This window comes from Arvicanthis niloticus, chromosome 3, assembly GCF_011762505.2.
Source record: "Arvicanthis niloticus isolate mArvNil1 chromosome 3, mArvNil1.pat.X, whole genome shotgun sequence".
In the NCBI taxonomy this organism is placed as follows: domain Eukaryota; kingdom Metazoa; phylum Chordata; class Mammalia; order Rodentia; family Muridae; genus Arvicanthis; species Arvicanthis niloticus.
In genome coordinates this window covers 44864023-44885852 of record NC_047660.1, presented here as the reverse complement: position 1 = coordinate 44885852, position 21830 = coordinate 44864023, and the positions used below count along the sequence as shown (strand labels likewise).

General features: G+C 42.0%; 1 protein-coding gene across 1 annotated transcript in view; it reads left to right on the top strand.

Annotated features, from left to right (window-relative positions):
* Positions 1-4266: 4266 nt before the first annotated feature.
* Positions 4267-21830, top strand: part of Cpb2 (carboxypeptidase B2) — a 46138-nt gene continuing 28574 nt past the window's right edge. The window contains exons 1-4 of the mRNA XM_034498660.2: positions 4267-4426; positions 17038-17113; positions 18635-18759; positions 21713-21821. Coding sequence (XP_034354551.1) covers positions 4356-4426; positions 17038-17113; positions 18635-18759; positions 21713-21821 — 381 coding nt within the window. The 5' untranslated portion in view covers positions 4267-4355. The remainder of the gene's footprint in view (positions 4427-17037; positions 17114-18634; positions 18760-21712; positions 21822-21830) is intronic.

Genomic DNA, 21830 nt, shown 5'->3' with positions numbered 1-21830 from the left:
TACTTGGGATTGGTAGTGGGGAGTACTGAAGAATGAGAAATGAGCATAGAAAGAGAGAAACAGAAGACTTCCTGTTCAAAATGAGCCTGCAAATCAGGACTCTAACCCTGAAGACACAAATGCTAACGAGCCAGCCACAAAGTCCACACTAGGAACAGAGGTTCTCTATGAATGTAATTGACCTGGCAGAGCAGTGTGATGGGGACTTTAAGGAAATATTGTAACTAAGTTCTCATCATGATCTGAAAGAGAGGCCGGCAGAGAGCCAAAGCAAGGCCTTGGAGCTCATTCACAGCCCGGAAGAAAGAAGAGATGAGAGAGTGAGGCAGGGCAAAGACATGGAGGGAGAGGGGGAGCCTTAAGCAACCTTACTGTAAACGGTTGAGCAATAAAGTAGTTTTATGTAGTACATTAAGAATAATGACAAAAAAACAGAATTGGTAAATATGTAAAAGCCCTATGAAAGGTTTTCAGTTGCTGAGATGGTTTTCTAGTGGTTGTGATGTCTGTTTGAATGGGGTAATGAATCTAAAGATAGCATGAGAAATGGAACATACAGGAACAAAGGTCATGATTTTCTAAACCATGAAAGTCATAGAACACAAAGGAGTGACTGACAAACTCCAGTAACAGTAACAGCTGAAGAAGGAAGGGTGGTTTACAAAACAAAAACAAACCCCAAAACCTAAATTCTCAAATCAAATAATAATAATAATAATGATAATAATAATAAACAAACAAACAAACAAACAAACAAATACACTTCTAGACCAGAGAAACATGTTACCACACGTGCTACGTGCAGCTAGATTAGTGTTTGGGACTAACAGAGAAAGACAGTTAAGGTCAGCGGTCTAGATGGTTTATGCTATCCTGACATAAGCTAGAGTCTTCTGAGAGAAGGGAACCTCAAATGAAAAATGCCTCTGTGAGATCAGGCTATAGGCAAGCATGTAGGAATTTTTTAAAAAATTATTTATGTGTTCACTTTAGATCCCAATATCAGTCCCCCACCTCCTCTCAGTACCCTTCACAGAGATCCTCAGCCCTTCCTTTCTCCTCTGAGAAGGGGATTGTAAATGAACCACATTTTCTTTATCCATTCTTCAGCTGAGGGACATCTAGGTTGCTTCCGGTTTCTGGCTATTGCAAATAAAGCTGCTGTGAACATAGCTGAGCGAGAGTCCTTGTGGGATGGCGGAGCATCTTTTGGCTATATGCCCAGGAGTGGTATAGCTGGATCTTGAGGTAGACCTATTTGCAGTTTTCTGAAAAACCACTAAATTGATTTCCGGAGAGGTTGTACAAGTTTGCAGTCCCGCCAGCAGTGGAGGAGTGTTCCCCTTGCTCCACACCTCACCAGCATGTGCTGTCCCCTGAGTTTTTCACCTTAGCCATTCTGACTGGTGTACGGTAGAATCTCAGTGTCATTTTGATTTGCATTTCCCAGGTGACTAAGGATGTTGAATATTTCCTTAGGTGCTTCTTGGCTGTTTCTGATTTTCTGTTAAGAATTCTCTGTTTAGCTCTGTACCCCAATTTTTAATTGGGTTATTTGGGTTGTTGGTGTCTAACTTCTTGAGTTCTTTATATATTTTGGATATTAGCCCTCTGTCAGATGTAGGGCTGGTGAAGATCCTTTCCTAATCTGCAGGCTGCTGTTTTTGTCCTATTGACAGTGTCCTTTGACTTACAGAAGTTTTTCAGTTTTATGAGGTCCCATTTATTATTTCTTGATCTTAGTGCCTGAGCCATTGTTTTCTGTTTGGGAAGTTGTCTCCTGTGCCAACACATTGTGAGTGGTACCACCCCTGAGCTGATGGTTCTGTGTTCTATAAGCAGGCTGAGCAAGTCATGAGGAGTAAGCCAGTAAGCAGCATCCTCCATGGCCTCTGCATCAGCTCCTGCCTCCAGGATCCTGCTCAGTTTGAGCTCCTGCTTTGGCTTCCCTTAGTGGATTGAGATTCAGTATATATAAGCCATAAACCCTTTCCTCCGCAGGTCATGATGTTTCCTTACAGCCCGAAATCTGACAGAGGGCTAATATCCAAAATATATAAAGAACTCAAGAAGTTAGACACCAACAACCCAAATATAGCCAGACACAAAGAACATAAAAGCTCGTGCCACCCTGTAGACTGTTGCTAAAGGAAGCATCCAGATTACTTCACCAGAAAGAGCTATAATTCAAAATATATTGACTTTCATACTCTCTTTAGGAAACACAGAACACAAAATATACAGCACAATATTGATTACATTTGTCAGAATATCTTACCTCCTGTGCTAACAAAAGATAAAACTTATGCACACGTATGTATCCATGTGTACAGACACAAACACACATGTCCTCATACATAAGGATTAAAAACCAGTACGAATGTATACTCAGAAACTGGCAGCATGCACAGGGCCTGCACAGGCTGAGCTAGATAAGATCCCCTTGCTCAGAGAAAGAAGCAGACGTGAGCTCCCATACCTAACCAAGGAGCTATAATTGCTTGAAATGAAAATTTTTCTCTAATGGTGTCTCACTAGATATACAAACCACACCTAAGGGCAGGTTCCATGCCTAGCAATAAATCACCAGCTCACCAATATTTTTTGTGGCTTTTTTTTTGTGGTCTCATATTGCTTTGTTTGGGCTGTTTTGTTTTACTTTACTGGGTTTTAGCTTGTATATTCTAGTTTCCAATTTTCCGATTTTGTGTTTTTATGGTGTGTGTGTGTGTGTGTGTTTCTTGTTCTTTTTCTTTATTTTGTTTTATTTTGCTTTGCTTGTTTCTTTTTCAAATTTACCTGTTTATTTTATAGAGGGGAGAGGGGAGAGGGGAGAGGGTGTGGAGATGGAAGGATGGGGAGGTAGCAAAGACCCGGGAAGAGATGAGGAAGGGGAAGCCAAAACCAGAGTATGTTGTATGAAAAAGAAAGGTTTATTTTCAATGAAAAAGAAAAATTACTTGGGCTAGCTCCCTCCTCCTCTTCTCTGTGTCTGCTGTTTACTTGAAACCCAGATTTATTTACTCTTGTTTGTATTCATCATTTAAATTTATGTTCCTTTATTTGGGGGATGTGAAAACACAGAATGACCCTATACGAAAGGTTTATTCAGATAAATGCCATCGCTGCTCTGTCATCTCTCCACACATGCCTGTGGGAGAGCAAACCCACCGATTTATGATCTACCCTTCCTGTGTCTTGCTTTACAGAAACCATTTTCAGGAGAAGTCATCTTAACCCACTCTCTTTGCTTTGGTGGCTTTAAATCTCAGGGGAAGTCTGAAACATCTTTTTTTTTTTTTTTTTTTTTTTTCCCTTTTTCAAGTGTTCATTGTGGAAAAACTGAATGAACTATTTTGCAAATATCCCTGCCCTAATCTCAGGAACATTTAAGTGTACTTACAAGTCTGAATGTTGGGGGAGGCTGTCAGGGCTCTGTCTGCACAGAGTGCAGATGCCACCTGAGGCTAAACAGAATGTTAGATGGTGCTCAGTGATGGGTGGGGGGCCTTGACTGAGATGGTGGCTACTTTGATGACATTCTCTGAACACACATAATTCAGAGCTGACTAAACTCTTTACTGCTTGTCCAGCCCCATGGCAACCATGACGGTGGGCCTATCTTTCCCTATGGTTAAAGAAAGATGTTTTTAATGGAGACTCTACAGACTCTGCTGCTCAACTTTTCAAAGCCACACATGGAAGAACTCATCTTTTGTCTTCACCTAAGTTGAAAATGTTGACAAGGACATGGTCAGAGGAAGACAGTTTTCTTCTTCACTGGGGCTTCCCCTTGACATGGACAAGGATCTTCTCATCAGTCTTCATGACTGTGAGTCTTCAGTGAATCAGACCATATCCTCAGAGAATATTCCAGGTCTTCTCTGAGGGATTCATCATTGCCTAGTTGTGTTTACCCTGCTAGCTACGAGCTACAATGCATTCTTAAGAGGCCAAGGTTAGCTATGAACAAGGCCCAAAGGAAAAATCACAAATTTACTTAAAACAAGAATCTTTTTGAGTTTGTTTTGTTCAATCACATGAACTTTATATATAATGTCATGCTACAATGCCAGGATTAAGATTGTCTAAACTAGTCACAATGGCTGCGGTCACCATGATTTGTTGTTGTTTTGTTTTTGTTTTTTTGAGGGTTCAGTTATCAAACAACCTGGCTAATTGTACGTGTATGTTTCTTTTAGACTGTGGAAATGGAAGCTAAGTCAGCTGAGCTACAGACACCAGAGGAAACCTGCTGTTACACTTTAACCAGTGTGTAAAGAAGACTCTTAGGCAATTAGTTATCTGGGACTTTCTCCCTGAAGACTTAGGTTGCTCAGCAAGTCACTGTTGGGATGAAGCTTTATGGCCTTGGAGTCCTGGTAACCATCATCCTCTGTGAGCACCATGGCCTGGCCTTTCAGAGGTAACACCAGGGGCCTAGACTGGCCCGGTCCTTCCCACTTGTGTGCCTCTCACAGAGCAGAAGTAGTGCCCTGGGATGGAGAGCCAACTGGGTGGAGGCCAGTTCCTTCAGACTTGAAGTGATTTGGGAATGACAGGATATCAGCAGGTTTTTTTTTTTTTTTTTCCTTTTCTGCTTTCATTTTACCAGTGTGATGAGTATATTCAGCGGCTATAGAGATTAAATAAACAAACGGGACCCTGATGAATTACCTGTACCTTTACATAACGTTTGATTTATACTCTTTCTGCCTTAACACATAGGTGTATTAACTAAATAAGTAAGTTTTTGTTTTCACCTTGTTTATAAAGCACAGGAGGGGTAAAGGCATGAAATAGCTCCGGATTGTACAGTCACTGGACGTAGACTGTAAGAGGAAGTGGAGTCACAATGGACAGATAGAAGAACTTAGCTGCTTCTTCATTAGCTTCGTGGAGTGATTTCCTGAGGATCTTTGACCATAAACTGATTAGAACACAAACGAATGCATGTTAGAACACTCATAACACATGGAGTAACAGTCGAAGCATACATGCAGTGTTAAAATTGTTAACTAGTCAATGCTACGCTTTAAAATTTATATATAACTTTGAAAGTATTATACTTTTTCGTTGTTTTGCTCCTATAACCCTTTTCTAGTTTTCTTTGAGATGGGTCCTTGTTTTCCTCTTACTGAATCACAGGGAGAGACAGCACTTGAGCCCAGTGTGTGTGGGGAAAAGTCTACTCATCAAAACCTTTTTTGAGTCATAAAACCCATAGAATATTCACTCATTCAGGTATTGTTGTGTTCTTGAAGCTGTGTTTATAATAGCTGGCTGATTCTGTTTTGTTCAGTGTGATTGTCAAGGTCCAAGCAGTAAATTCCATTGTGAGGGACTGGTTGTTAATGAGTCGATACAAAGGTCAGAATTGCTGACTCATGCGTCTATATTTTCTGAATAGTCAAGTATGATTTTAGGATCTTTGTAGGTTCTAATATTCCATAACTTGATGATTGTCTTTTGTTAGAAGAAAGGTAGCAGCAACTCTGATAACATTATCTAACCCTAACCCTAACCCTAACCCTAACCCTAACCCTAACCCTAACCCTAACCCTAAGCCTAACCCCTAACCCCTAACCCCTAACCCAGTTCCTGTAGAAGTAACATCATTGTCTTTGAGTGCAGGCGGCAGAAATCTATTGTTATTTAGGAATGTGTTTGACTCATGTTCTAGCTGGACACAATATTGCTATTTAAATACCTACCCTATACTATGGATCTTTCTCACCCTCCCCTCTCCTCCCCTCCCCTCCTCACCTGTCCCACCTCTATCAAATAGCTTCTCTATCTTACCCAGATTGCCTCTGAATTTCTGATCTTCTGCCCAAGCCCCTCAAGTAGATGTGGTTGGACTGAGAATGTGCTAGACTAAGCTGGCTTCAGGCTGCCATGATTATTCTCTACTAAACTAGACAGGGTACTCATTGCGACACAGGACACTGAAAGATCTTGCCGTAGCTTTACAAAATCATCGAGCCTGTACTCATTCAGTGGAGCTAAATAATGCAAGTGAAAGAGACAGACAAAGGGAAATGATAAGTATATGAGTGAGAAAACTCTCTCACGCGTGGTTCCTACTTCCTTTGCTGTGGCATGTCCTCTGAAATCTACAGAGACGTGTGTTTGAAGAGTGGAATGAGAAAATGATTACAGTTTAGCCAAATAATACTACATGGAAAATATTTAGCACTTGCAGGTACCTGGAGTGTACATGTGAGTGAGGGGAGAAAAAGAGGGGCCACGTTGGAGAAGAAGCTCTGAACTCTCACCTCTGCACTAGAAATAATAAGATGAACCCCCCTCCCTCAGTGTTCCTGAGCTCTGCAGTTTTTAGAAGTAAGATATTACTACCACTAAAAGAGAAGTCTAATATCATTCAAAGTGACAGCCTTTGATAAATTCTTATTTCTGGGGGTTAGAATTTAAACCTTTCCAGAAAGCAGTAACCAGCTGGCATTCGCCTGAAGCTGTTCTTTCTCCCTGTTTTCTTGCCGTGATCATTTTCCTAATAACAGTTTGTGTTGGAGCAATGTCTTCATGGTTGATTTGTAGGTGCGTGCTGATAGCTCTCATCCATGCCATAGAACCATAGCCACAGAACAGCTTGTATCCAGGCATAAATACCATATGCCAAAGAGGAAGGCAGCTGAAGCCCATATTTCCATATTTGGTTGATTTTTTTTCAGGGCCAGATAAATAAATAAAATACTAGCAAGAATCTTGTAAACAAAGTCGTTAATTGTATTGTGCAATGATTGTCTAAGTGGAGTTTGTCAGTCCAGGCCATTGGCAAAAGAAAAATGAGAAACGTGGACAGAAAGGAAGGAAAGGGTTTGGAGAGTGGGCATGGAGGGTATCGTAGACCACAGCACATGTGGTCTGTTAGTATCACACTCTGACTGGGTACCCTATTCCAGTCATTCTCTTTCAGTTATTAATTCCATGGAATCATTAGTTTCACCTCAAGGAACGGCTCGCCAGTGGCCCCCAAACACTGCAAAGCATATAACAACATCACGACCTAGGACTATTTCTCTCTCTCTCTATCTATCTCTCTCTCTCTCTCTCTCTCTCTCTCTCTACATCCATTCACACACCCATCCATCATCTATCCATCTATCCATTTATCTATCATTTCTATCAGCTATCTCTATCAGCTATCAATGTATCTATCCACCTATGTACTTACGTATGTATGATCTATCTCTTCTTCCTCTGTGCTTATGTGTTTTATTCTATTTTTAGTGCAAGTTCTTTTTCTTAAATATTTCTTTTGTAAATGATGTAATTATCACTATAGAGATTTGTCTTAGTCAGGGTTTGTATTCCTGCACAAAGCATCATGACCAAGAGGCAAGTTGGGGAAGAAAAGGTTTATTCAGAGCCTTCACCCAGTACACATATTATGGCAGCTTTTACCTTCTGGAACCATGTGGGTCCCATGTTCTGGAAACAGGGGAAATCCATATTAGATTCATAGATCTTGTGTGCCCATTTTGATTTGGACTTGGTCTAAGGCTCCAGACACCCAAAGTGGGATATCAGAATGGACCATGCCCACAATAGCCCTCAGAATGTTGGAGCATCTCCTTTGGCAGTGTTCAGAGTAGCTTGAGTCAACTGTCACCAGACTCTTGCAGAAAGGAGTCATGATCCCTTTAGACCAGGGATTCTGAACCTTCCTAAGGCCACCACTCTGCAATATAATTTCTCATGTTGTGGTTGACCCTCCCTAACCATAAACTTACTTTTGTTGCTACTTTATAACTGTACATTTTCTACTGTTATGAATTGTAATGTAAATGTCTGACATGCAGGTTATCTGACATGTGAAACCCTAAAGGAGTCGAGACCCACAGGTTGAGAACCACTCCTTTAGCTCTTTCTTACAGTGCTAGAGTGTTCTTTGAGGGGTATCTAGATCCTCCTTCAGGCAAGAAGATCTGGGTGTAAGTACTGACTCCAGTCTGGAAACTAGACAATGGATTGTGACTTTTGACTGCGGTAGCTTGTCTTCGGTCCCTCTCCGTGCCCATCTTTGACGTATTTGGATTACAAAGATTAAGCAGTAGTCTTACTGGCTACTCATCTATCTTGGCCCCAGGAATGTTGTGTTCTTTTTACCCCATAGCTCCCTGAAGGTCATATCTTTCTGGCTACTGCTCCAGCTTTGCCACTTGCTAGAGCAGTTGTGCCTGCCTTCTTGCTGATACATGAGCCTTGTCACCTAGAACTGACAGTACAGGAGGGGTCTCATCATCTCTGTTGCTATCAGGAAGCTCCAGTCTGTGGCAGAATGCCCTACACTGGCTCTGTGAATCCAATCAGCTTCCTTGCCTGGCTTCCAGGACAATAACAAGGATTAAAGCCTGGCAGTGGAGACACTGAGCATAAGAAGGGGGGAAAGTGACCCTTCCCTAAAGGGGGTGTTCTTGGCCATGCTGATGGACTGGACATTCTAGTTAGGTCTTTGGGGAGGGATTGGATGCTAGGATGGTTTTTAGGCCCTTGAAGAAAACAATGGCTCACTCTAACTAAACTAAAAATAGCAGAATTAATGTGGCAGATACTTAAAGTGTGTGGGGAAATTGGGAGGCTATTCATAGACTGAGACATGTCAGGATAAACATACTGTGCAAGGTGGCCCTCTCTTTATTGTACTGATCAGGGACAAAGAGGAGACTCGGCAGCACTGGAGTCCAGAGTGCCTTCTTTAGTCAAGGATGGATTTAGTGCTTGTCATTCTTCTTGCTGCTGCTGTTGCTGTCATTGGTTTGGTTTGGTTTCTCTGAGTAAATAAAGTGCTGATATTTCTTTTTTTTAATTCTTTTTTTAAAAAGAAGGAAAAAAATTAGAGAGAAAACACTGAAACTGTGTCACCCAGAGAAAAAGCTCTTTAGCATGCCAGTGGCCATTTTTCCTGAATTTCTTAGACTCTTATGTCTGTCGTATAATTCTGCATCAATTGAATATCCTGATTATTTTGAAACATTTTAGACAGTCTCTCTCTCTCTCTCTCTCTCTCTCTCTCTCTCTCTCTCTCTGCTTTATTCTTGGTTTTTTTGTTTTGTTTTGTTTTTTTTGTTTTTTTTTTTTTTTTGAGATAGGATCTCTTTAATTGGCTTTGGCTGACCTGGAATTTACCTGCCTCTGCCTCTCAGATTCTGGGATTAATGGCCTGAGCTAACACATCCAGCTGACCTTTAAAAAAAAAAAAAAAACTTAATTAGCTGGGCATGGTGGTGCATTCCTTCAATCTCAGCACTCAAGAGGCAGAGGGCAGACAGAGCTTTGTGAATTTGAGGTCAGCCTGGTCTACAGAGTGAGTTCCAGAATAGCCAGAACTACACAGTGTGACACTGTCTCAAACAACAAAGATAAAAACGAGCAATTGCAATTATGTACAAGGCCCTGGGTTTGATGCCTGTGACGAAAACCAAATCATATTTTACCCTCTCTCCTTCCCAGACAGCCATGTAAACCAGGGTTCACAATATGTTCTTTGTTTATTTGTAACTTTCTCCTGCTTTTAATACATAGTGGTTTTCTTTTTCTTCTAAATTAGTTTTTCAAAAATAGGACCATATTTCAGTTTGCGTCATCTTATTTCACTGCGTTATAATATATCACAGAAATCATCCCCAAGTTAACTGTTATAAATCAAACTCATTCTTCATAACTAGAAAACGCCTTAGGATAGCTGCACACGTGCTTCCTGTTATTGACACTTTGAATGATGATTCAATGCATAGCCTTGAACATATGCCCCTAGGCAGTGGTTGAATGGATTGTGTTAAACTTGTACCAGGGATCGACATCAAATTTCCCAGGCTCATGTTCTATGAGCCACAGTTTGCTCTTCTCAGTGGTGTCCAGAATCCAGAATCATTTTATCAAAGTTCTCCAAACAAAAGCATCCTCTGCCCTAATGCCAGTCATGGTTCCCTCCTTAGTCCTAGTTACTTAGGAGAGGAAGCCCAAAGCTATCAGTGTGCTTTCAGCATCTTCTCTATGGAAGGACTTGCTAAGATGCTTACATGTGACTCGGGGTAGATAAGAACATAAAATCAATATACGAGAGCAAGCATCTACCAAAGATAAGTCCTAAATAAATTGGTTTTAAGCCAATTCTTCAGTATCCATAGAATCTTATTGTTTAATAAAGATGAAAACAAAATTGTAAACTAATGAGATGAGGGTGTTTACTTACCTTTAACACAAAGGAGTAAACACTGCCGTGTTATCTAATACTAGAGAATAAAGAGTGTTTTTAACTTTCTCAGTGTTAATCAATATCCTCATTTTTATGCAATCAATGCTGAGAAGTCTGCCTTGCATAAATACTCTACACAAGGCTGGAGAAGTATGATAGAACTGTTTTAGAAATTGTTGGAAATTCTGTCCTAACCCCAGGCCAAAATTCATTTAATGGCTTTTTGTGAAACTCAAGTCAGTGACTTAAACTGCAAGTTCTAAAATCAAATAGTCTAACACGATATGATCCAAAGGTGACGCTGACCTGTGCATGCCGAGGAGAAGCGGTAAAGAAGTAGTAACTCCTTGTTTTCAGTAATGAAACCACCATGTGTTTGTAGGAGCAGAAAACCGTCATGTTCAGGACAGTGGAACAGTGTGGAGTCTGAGTTGAGGTGTTCCAGGATCCACTGGAATTGAGTGCTCTGGTGGCACAAAGTACACTTGCTGTGTGTTCAGAGCCACAGCGGTGGTGACATCATGTCCTGCCACACAGAGAATGCTAACACAAACACTTAGATCATCTGGTGTTTGGTTTTAAGTTAATTTTAGTTTGGTTTTCATGCATCCCAAAACCTTTTACTGTTGCCAAGTTTTTTGGAGCTTCACATTCAGTTACATGACCTCAGACTCAACTGTGGTTTAAAGAGGTGGAGGAAATACAGTAGGAGATTAACATAAAGTCCTAAACTGCTTTCTGTCTCGTTACTACTCTTCTTCTCTGAACACCCATGTATTACACTCAGAAGAAGTAGCAGGTTGCCATTTTCCCAGCAAAGTTCTATGACCTCCTGAGTTCAGCCTCAGCCAGTCTAACTTAGTCAACAGATGTTTGTGTCTTAGTTAGGGTTATCATTGCTGTGATGAAACACCACGACCCACAGTAACCTGCAGAGGAAAGGGTTTGTTTGGCTTACATATACTGAATCACCATCCACTTAAGGAAGCCAAGGCGGGAGCTAACTACATCAGGACAGGAACCTGGAGGCAGGAGCTGATTCAGAGGCCATGGAGGGCTGCTGCTCACTGGCTTGCTCTTCCTGTCTTCCCCAGCCTGATTTCTTATAGAACTCAGCACCACCAGCCCAGGGATGGCACCACCCACAATGGGCTAGGCCCTCCCACATGAATCACTAATTAAGAAAATGCCCTGTGTGTTTGCCTACAGCCTGATCTTATGGAGGTATTTTCTCAGTTGAGGTTCCCTCCTCTCAAATGACTATGGCTTGTGTCCAGTTGCCATAAAACTAGCCAGCAAGCCACCTCTGGAGCCCATGCTAACAACGCCTATGCCCCGCCCCCAAAGCCACTATTACCTCTTCTGTACTTACATACTTCTCTGTATATCTCTTCTTTAATAAAATCTTCTCTTCAACGTATTTTTAGGAGGTTGGAGAATGGATGGTTCAGAGCTTAAGGACACTTGATGCTTTTGTAGAGGATTGGAGTTTGGTTCCCAGAATCCATAAGGGGGAAAGCCACAGATGTCTCTAACTCTAGGGGATCCAGGGCCCTCTTATAGCCTCTGTGGGTATAAATTTACATAATACACATGCACACATGCACAATGAGAGACAGAGACAGAAAAAGACAGAGAAACAAAGGCAGACAGATGGACAGACAGATAGGTATAAATAAGTATCTTTAGAGTGACAGGAAATTTGCAGAGGAGACACATGGAGTTCTTGCTTGCCCCTAATCCCATTATTTCATGTTTGTTTGTTTGTTTGTTTTTTCCCCCATGAGACTCAGGCAGAGTCCCAGGAGACACAGAGAGAGCAGAGGGATCAGGCGCGCCCTCTGCAGACAGTCGTCTAAGCCGCTGCGCCACCGCTCCACCGCTTGTTCGCTCCCATCATTTTGTGTTATCGCTCCATATTTGTCAAAGCTGAAGCCAGCACTGGTTAGCCTTGTTCACTAGGCTTTTAAGAGACCACTGCTCTTTCTTTTTCTCTTTACATAATTATCTCCTACAGCAAAATTGGATGGTGAGCTGCAGAAAGGAATCTGCTAAGAAGCTCTCCCTCTCCGAGTAAATGGTTTACAAACAGAAAGTAAGCTGAGACTGAGTCACACTGATGTATTGCCCAGACTGTACCAGCATCACTAGGAACTCTTAACTAACGGAAAGGAATAAACAAAGTAAAAGAATGTGCTAAGAAGACTGATATCCCCAAGTCAGCTTCATTTGTATATCCTGACAACAAATGTGGCTAGGATATGGAGTATTCAATCGCCATTTGCAAAAGGAAAGATAGCATTGATAGAACAAGTATAATTTCAAAATATGCAATATTTTAAAGAAGGCCAAACGGACAAATCTTCTGTAATTGTTGATGAGAAGACTCAGAATCATGAGTTCGTCCATCCTCCCCAAATTATGAACCTATACATTCAATAAACTCACCATGAAAACCTTAAGGTTTTTATGAAACATGACAGGTGTTGAGTTTTAAATTTTATGCTGAAGAGCAGGATCTCTCCAAGAGGCTTTTTGAGAGGCACAGGGTGAGGGTTGGGGGTGGGAATAGGGGCTCATTCTGCAAGATACTGAGAATTAGTTTGGAGGCTGGAGAAGATAGTTCAGGTAGTAACCTGAACCTGATCCCCAGAACCCATGGAAAAAAAAACCCAGCTGTAGTCTGTGCTTTTCATCTCACCCCTGGGGAGAAAAGGCAAAGTACAACCATTTCATTAAAACACAACAGCCCGGAAAGCCGTACAATATTGGTAAGGAGCATCCCAGACTATGCTACAAGTAATCAATTCTAAAAGAGCCTTGTCTGGTGCAATAAAGCCTTAATTAGTAGTTCATTTGTGCTGCCTATATCAGCAACAAAATACTCTCAAGTGCGGGTTTATCAGCAGCCGAAACTTCTCTCCGAGCTACAAGCTGGAAATCCAAGGTCAAGGAGTAGCAGATTCCTTGGAAATGTGCACTGTGTGGATAGGGTAGAGGGAATGAGTGGGTGGAGTCTCTCCCAGGCTTCTTTTATAGGGGCATTAATCCTAATCTTATCCCAGAGGGCTCTTCCTTTGCGATCTCTTCACTTTCCAAATCCCTCACATCTTAATATCACTTTGGGGATTGGGATTTCAACTTACAGATTTGAGAGGGACACAAGCCTCCATCATGACATTTTTCCGGTCAGCTCTCAATAGAAAACACAGGCCCTCCCTGCTACTCCACCCTGGAAGTCTAAGCTGTTTCCGTTATACAACTCGGCTGTCTTGAAGTTCTGTGTCCCAGCATGCTTTCAGTCATGCACATCCCCACTGGCTGAAAGTCCGGCCTCAGCATAGCCATGTGCAAGGCTGGGGATGCAAATTTCTGCAGCCTGGGAAAAAGACATGGTTGGATGCACATTTTCTCTGTCAGGTGGTATGAAAACTTAACCCACGTCAATGGTGACATAGATACCTTTAGAAGGCATTGGAGATTCTTAAATGATGTTATGGTGTTATAAAGAGAAAGGAAAAGAGAGAGAAAGAAAGACAGACAGACAGACAGACAGACAGAGAATTCCTTTGCTATACTTCCTACCAATAATTTCCTATGGCTTAAAAGACAGGATAGGAAAGACAAATACATTGGGGGACTGAAGAGGTGGCCTAAGGACACTGGCCGCTCTTCCAGAGAACCTGGATTTGATTCCCAGCACCCATGTGGCAGCTCACACTTGTCTGTAACTCCAGTTCTAGGGATCTGACACCTGCTCTTCTGGCCTCCATGGTCACTGCACACACATGTAAGCAAAATACCTATACGCATAGAATAATTTTTAAAAGAAAGACAAAAGACATAGATGTGACTATTATTGTGTTCCAAAGTTTGGCAAGACCTCTTTCAACCTGTCAACCTGTAAGAAAATGATGGATTAAAATGTACCTTAAAAAGAAGTCAGGGATTTGGCTCAGTAGCAAAATCCTTCCCTGGCATGTACAAGTGCCTGGGTTCAATCTCAACACTGGAAATAACAAAAGAAAATTAAAAGGGGGTGGGGCAGGGAGACAAATGTAAAACTGGTAGAAGACTTTTGCGGTGTGAGTAACTAATAAAAATCAGTACCCAGAAAAGAAATAAACGATACTGGTCAATTATCACAAAAACACAAAGGACCGTCTAGGAAAAAACATGAGCAAATAACCTGGATAAAAACAACACATCAATACAATTCGGAATGCTAAATAATTACAACATTAAAAAGCACATAATTAGTAGAAGCCAAAGACTTAAAAAGTAAGTAAGTCAGAAAATTAAGCTATAAGAGCTGTGTGCTAAGTTGATTGTAGAAGTTAGGGGGCAGATGTCATCAAGTGCTGGCAGGGCGGGGTCAGAGGAAATCTTCCCCACTGGAAATACAAGTGAGTGAAAAGGGTAATGGACTAGTTCAACATTATCTTGTGAGATGAAAATGATGCATATCTCAGGACTCGTCGAGTCCACTGGCCAGGAAGTGCTTGTAATGTGAGCTCTGGCAACAAGCTTGAACATGCAACTCTTAGTAAGGAAGCATCGCTCACACGAGTACCTGGAATCTGCTCTTTTAAAATTTAGCAAAATCTGTGGACCACGCCAGGCAGGCACTCTACCATCAAGCTATGAGTCTTATTTTCTTTTTATAAAATTAAAGTCAAAAATCAAATAAATCCAGACAATTACTGAAGTATCTCCACAGACAATAGCCCACAGCTTTATAAGAAAGACCACTGTAAAGAAAAACAAAATATGGTGAGAAGCAAGGGTGAGAAATGACGGTATTGGATGTCTTTGAGAGCAGGGGATGTGAGAGAGGAAGAAAGCACATAGGGACCTCCAAGGATGGCAGTCGAACTCTCTCTGTCTTTCTCCTCCTGTGCATGGTGAGGGTGGAGTTGTGGCGATGCTTGATGCAGCTCACTATGTAGCTCAGGCTGGCCTGGAATTTGCTCTGTAGCCCAGGCTGGTCTGGGGATCATTTTCCTTCAGTCGTGAGAGTGCTTGGGATTACAGGCTACACCATCATACCTGGTCTGGAGTTGGATTTCTTAAGTGGGGAGATGGGTTCATAGATATTCTTTTTAAAATGTAACAAACTGTAAACTAGTGTTAACACAAATGTTCTATTGTGTCTCAAATAGTTGATATCATGTTGCTATTAGTTGACATGGCAATTCTACCTCCTGGTGGGATACAGTGGCATATTAGGGTACACCAGCACACTGTTGCAACCGGCTCAGCTCTACCTGGCTTGAGACAAAAGACTTAAAAAGCCTGGTTAGTTACTATGTTGCAGCCTGCTCCACTCCGCCTGGCTTCAAACTGCCAATCCGGTCTTCAGGTCAGGGTCTAGAGGGAGAGAGAGTGAGGACAAGGAGAAAAGACACAAAGAATGGAGACATGACAGAGGTTCTGATCAAGTCTCTGATCAAGTCTCTTTATTTGAAGGGAAATCTAAGGTATTTATACACTTTTGCCACAACCCTTGTAGGCGCATGGATATGACATAGTCCTTGGAGGCGTGGCTAGCATGTGAATAGCTGCTTTCTAGCTGCTTTCTGCTAAAGGTTGGCTCCCAACAGCACACTGTCTAATCTGATCAGGATATTTAGCATCTCCCTTCTTTACAGGTTTATTTTTTTATTTGTGAAAACATTCATATTCTCTCTTCTAACTTTGTGAATATATAGCACAGTCTTGTTTATCATAGTTAGCCCTGTGTGGTAGAACATATTTCATCTAACAATAATTTGCATCTGTTCATCAACCCCGCCCCCCCCCCACACACACACACACCTCCTCTACTTCCCAGCTTCTTTGGTAACCACTTTTCTGCTTCCTCCCTTCTTGAGATCTCCTCTAGAGTCTACATGTGGATAAGATCACATAGTGTTAGCCTTTCTGTGCCTGGCTTATTTCACTTAACGTAATCTCTGTTAATTTACACGACAGAATCCTATTTTTTTGAAATTTCCCCATTTAGATTTTCCTTTTTTTTTTAAATCTATATTAGTGGGTTTTTTTGTCTGCTCTGTATATATGTGCACTGTGTAAGTGTCTGGGCCAACAGATGTCAGAAGAAGGTATCAGATCTCCCAGAACCAAAGTTGCAAATGGTTTTGACCTGCCCTGTGTGTGCTGGGAATTGAACCTGGGTCCTCAACAAGGGGAACAAATGTTCTTAACCACTGAGTCATCTCTTCAAGCCCAAGGGTCTCATTCTTTTTAATGACTGGGTGTTATTCCATCGTGTGTGTCTGTGTATTTATCACATTTTCTTTATCAACTTATCCACTGATGGACACAGATTGACTCCATAGCAGTGAGGGGTACTGCAACAAAAGTGAAGGTACAGATGTCTCTCTGATGTACTAATTTCATTTCCTCATGCCCAGCAGCATTGTCAGCGCGCGTTCAAGCTCTACTTTTTAATTCTTTGAACAAACTCTGCACTGCTTTCCACAAAGGTTCTACTAACTCACATTCCTAGTTACAGCAAGCTAGAGTTCTGCATTCTCCATATGCAAAAATAAAAGCAAACTTATTATTCGTTGTCTTTTTGTTGGACCCAAGTCTTTGTACACTTGTGTGCATGAAGGGAGAGGAAAGGGATTGGTGCTCTGCACCCAAGAGCTCTGGTTCTGTGATTGGTTAGGAGTATGACTCTGAGGAAGAAAGAGGCTGTCAACCCTTTACCCTGAGTCTGCCTGTGCCCTAGCACACTTTTTGTTTCCTTCAATTAGTGTGCTCCAGTGTCATGTTGTTTTTTAACCAAACCCTGTTTGCCTCCCCAGTGGCCAGGTTTTATCTGCCCTTCCAAGAACCTCCAGGCAAGTTCAACTTCTTCAGAATCTTACTACAACTTATGAGGTAATTCCCCTAACTTACCTTTACATTAGCGTTTCCCCCCCCCCCCCCCCGTGAGCATTGTGAACTGTGATCCCCTCCAGTCTGTCTATAGGTATCTAGCTATAAGCACATGGCCTTTGGTTTCCAGAATCAAACCTTTACCTTTATTTGAGGTATCATGGCTATTACCACGAGGCTGTAAGCATGTCAGCACAAAGCTGTTACAGTAGGAGAAAGTTGAAGGTTGACAATATTTTGCTTGAAGAATGGTGGTTCTTAGCCAAGGGGTAGGCACATAAGCTATAAGGAAACTTTTATTCAAATGTCTGTGCCTGGCTTCCACCTCCCTAGAAGTCCGAGATGTGGAAGATTGGCAGGCAGCAGAGAGTGAATGAGCCTGTGTTTGTTAGTGTCCTTTGGGAATTAGAAATCCAATACAGATGTGAGTGGTAAGGGGGTGCTTGCAAACGATAAAGACGAGGAAGGGAGCTGGAGGAGGTGGAGGCGCCTTCATTGCATGGGGCAGAAGGAGATGACCCGGCAGAACAATGATAGTTCTCAGACTGCAGAGCATTTGCCAGGTCAGGCAGTGGAAGCTTTGCTTTAGCAAAACCGTTGGTTACCAGAATCCCACCTCTGGGAGGAATGACCCTACAGAAACACTCTGTGAGGTGGCACAAGCAGTAGCCCTGGGCAGAAAGGCCTCAGCCCCAGGTGTATATCACATGGGTGGCCACTAGGAGTCACCTGCACCTCTGACAGGCACAGAGATGAGTGGAACATGTTTGTGGCCCCTCTCATAAGGTGAAAATGAAATATCTCTAGAGAAAGGATCAGAGATCTCGATTTCAACTACTTTGTTCTGTTCCTTGTCTAATTTTTATTTTCATTGTTTAATGAACTTGCAAGAACAATCAAACCTGAGTTCATTTTGGCATTGTCATATATTTGTCAAACACCACATTCTCGTTTATCTCAAAATCTCATTGATATATGCTTTTAGACAAATTAGATATGATCCATAAGTGGCTAATCTTTACATCTGCCCAGTTGGTGTTCTAATAAGAAAAAAAAAGGCCTGAAAGCACTTTGGAGAAGTACAGCAGAATGGGAAAAATGTAAATATTCAGAGGCATTAGACGAAAGAACAGGACACTAACGTAATAATAATATCAAATGCACTGAGTCTTAACCAAGCAAAATCAATGTGTAATCAAACTTCCTTCCTACAGAGAATTTCTTTTAAGCACCTGAAATACACATCCAGCTCCACAGTAGTCATAAATATATTCATCTTCTCATCAAATATGAAGCATCTGGAGTGTTCCAGGGCCTGTTTGGCAGCTAGCTAGAACGGCAGTGGATAAAAAGAGGTCCCTGCAGAATGAGTGTTTATATTAGTGTGTGCTGGGCGGAGACTGGCTGAGAGGTGTCTTTGTCACAACCCCTTTAGAGACAAGTAATTAGATGGGCCTAGCTACACATGCAAATGGTGTACATGGTTCAGCTTTCAATTTACCGATTTCCCCCTGGAAACTGTAGGTTGTCCTCTGGCAGCCAGTGACAGCTGAATTCATCGAGAAGAAAAAAGAAGTACACTTTTTTGTGAATGCATCTGACGTGGACAGTGTTAAAGCCCATTTAAATGTGAGCAGAATTCCATTTAAGTAGGTATCCTTTGCTACGTATATTCAAAACCTATGATAAACACCTTTCGTGTCTTTGACTGAGAAACAGTATAATTGGTTTGTGGGAAAATGGCTTATATTTAAAAAGGTGGTGTGGCAGCCTCTGTGACAGGCTGGTGATGAGACCTAAGACTCAGTTCAGTGACAAGTGGTTTGACCTCTTACTGCATCCAGTCTTTCATCGGAATTAACACCCCATGGTCTTTCAAACCTCTCATTCATCCTCTTTCTGTGACTAATCTCTTCCTAGACCTAGTAGGCAAAACTGTTGTCACTGTGGCATTAGTTCTTTGTTACAATTTAAAAAAAAAATCCTGAGAAAAGAAACCTAAGAAGAAAGATGTATTAGGCAGGGTTCTCTAGAGGAACAGAGCTGATACTGTGTGTATAGTTATGTACACATATAATTACATATAAATACATATATATTTAATAATGGGCATACTTGCAAAAATTATATTTACTTTTATGTGCATGGATGTTTTTCCTGCACACACCATGTGTGTGCCTGGTGCCCACAGAACTGGAAGAGGCTATCAGAGCCCCTAGAACTAATATGTCTCAGCTGGTTTGCAGTGTCCTTTGGAATCCTGAAAAGTAGGCTCTAATACAGTGAAGGAATATCTCATCATTTCTATGTCCTTTATATAGGCTGGCACGAGAAGGTGGGGCCCAGACATAGGGTGGATCTTCTGACCGCAAATGATTGAAACTTAAGATGGGTCTTCATATCACCCAATTAGCTAAATATTCCTCACAAATGTGCCCATCTGCTTAGGGTTTTAGTTAATCCCACATGCAGTCAAGTTGACAGTTAAGAATAGCCACCATAGAAGGGGTTGCCATAGTACACAGTCCGATATGGCAGCAAAGCATGGTGGTAGGAGCCAGCCACGCTGCATTCATAGTCAGGAAGCAGAGAGCAATGCATGCTGCTGCTGGCTCCGTCTCTCCTTCATATTCGGCCCTGGACCATAGCCCGTGGAACAGTGCCATCTATACTTAAGATGGGTCTTCCTGTCTGCAGTAACCTAGTCTAGAAAATCCTTCACGTGCCCAGAAACCTGTCTCTTCAGTGATTCTAGAGGCTGTCAAGTTGACAATGACCATCAGACTTTTGGGATGTCTCTTGGAAAAGCAGACAAATCTGTCACGAATTCTTTCTTCTCCAAGTTAGTGAATATTTCTCAAGAGCCAGCCCTCAACTAGAGAGAGGGTCTGACACTGGAGCTCGGCACTGCCACTTAGTCACCTGTATGATCTTGTAGGAATTATAAGTGTGCTCTGGAGGGAAATAACACTGACTGTGTATCTTAAGTGATTCAAAGGCGTTTAAAAAAAAAAAAAAAAACAAGCAAGCAAATCCATTGTATTGGGTGTTTCTGTGCAGAGGCCACTCCCTCCTCGGGTTTCTCTGGATCACCTTCTCTTCTCCTGAACCACTGTCCACAAGCCAGGCTCCCCCTGCTATTCTTTTGTACTTCTTGAGACTATGGTTTGGTGTGTGCCAATGGACACCTCTGTAAAATATGCTGGGAGAATTATTGCTGATTTATTACATGATTATTACTGTGCCTTCCAGGAACTACACTGAGCCAACCCACACATTGTTTCACTTGTCCTTATAGAACTGTACAAAGCAGATGCTGTTCCCAGAGACAGATGAAGAAAGTTTAGAGATTCATTTGTTTTTATTTTAGGTGCATATATTTTGCTTGCATGTATATCTATGCATCACCTGTGTGCATTGCCCACTGAGGCCAGAAGAGGGCACTGAATCCCACAAACTAGAGGTAGAGATGGTTGGGAGCCACTGCATGGGTGCTAGGAACTTAGACTCTGTCCTCTGCTGCACAGTGTTCTCCACTGTCTCTTCAGCCCTGGAATTTTTTTTTTTTTTAACTTACAAGGAAACTTCCCAAAGTCAGCCAGTTAAAATATGGTGCAGGCAGAAATCGATCCATTGGCCTAAACAACAAAATTTTTATCAGTCTGAAAGCTAATTCCAAATTGTTCATCCTTATAGCTGATGGATAATTCTGGTAAAGTACTTACCTAGTAGGTAAGCAAGCTGATAGTCTCAATTTTATCTTTCCCTGCGTTTTGATTTGCAAGGTCTGCTCATGTTTCATCCTGAAGAACACCTGGGGTACATCACTGAAACACAAGAAAGAAGGGCTGTTTGGTGTGCTTCTCCTGTGTCCTTCACTGAAAACAGATATTGCTCGGGATTGAAGCAGGTGTCCACCAGTTTCTATATTCTAGCCAGATTACTGTTGCTGTGATAAACACCAAGACTCAAAACAGCTTGAGAAGCAAAGAGTTTATTTAATCTTGCATATTATAGTCTGTCGTTGAGGGATGTCAAGGCAGTAGCTTGAAGCAGAAGCCACAGAAGAGTGCTGCTTACTGGTTTACTCTCAGGCTCATATTCAGCAAACTTGGTAAATCTAGCTCGGCTGCCAATTACTGTGGATGGCACCACCCACAGTGGGCGGGGCCTTCTTACATCAGCTAGCAATCCAGAACTGCCTCACAGACCACACACCAATTCCATAGGTAGACACAATTCCTCAGTTGAGGTTCCTTCTTACCAGGGTGTCAAGTTGACAACCAAGATCAACCATCACAATTCTCATAGTAAACACACTGGAGAATCAGTCCAGAAATAGAGATATTGGTTGAGAAGGATGAGATTTTAGGCAGATCAGAAACTATACCCTCAGACCCTCTCGCCAATGTCCACAGGGCACTGCTAATAGGGTTTGTGAATTCATCTTGTCTCCACACACTGCTGTGTTGTTTTACTTGTGGAACTGCTCGTTAGACTTGCTGTCAATTTTCCCACAAGCTCACAAACGGTGCCTGCAATGGGCCATGTGGGAAGGCCAGCACTGTGCTTGGAAATCGCTCATCTTCTGCTTCCTCGTAGCGTCCTGATGGACAATGTGGAGGATCTAATTGAACAGCAGACGTCCAATGACACGGTCAGCCCCCGCGCCTCCTCCTCATACTACGAACAGTATCACTCGCTAAATGAAGTAAGTCAC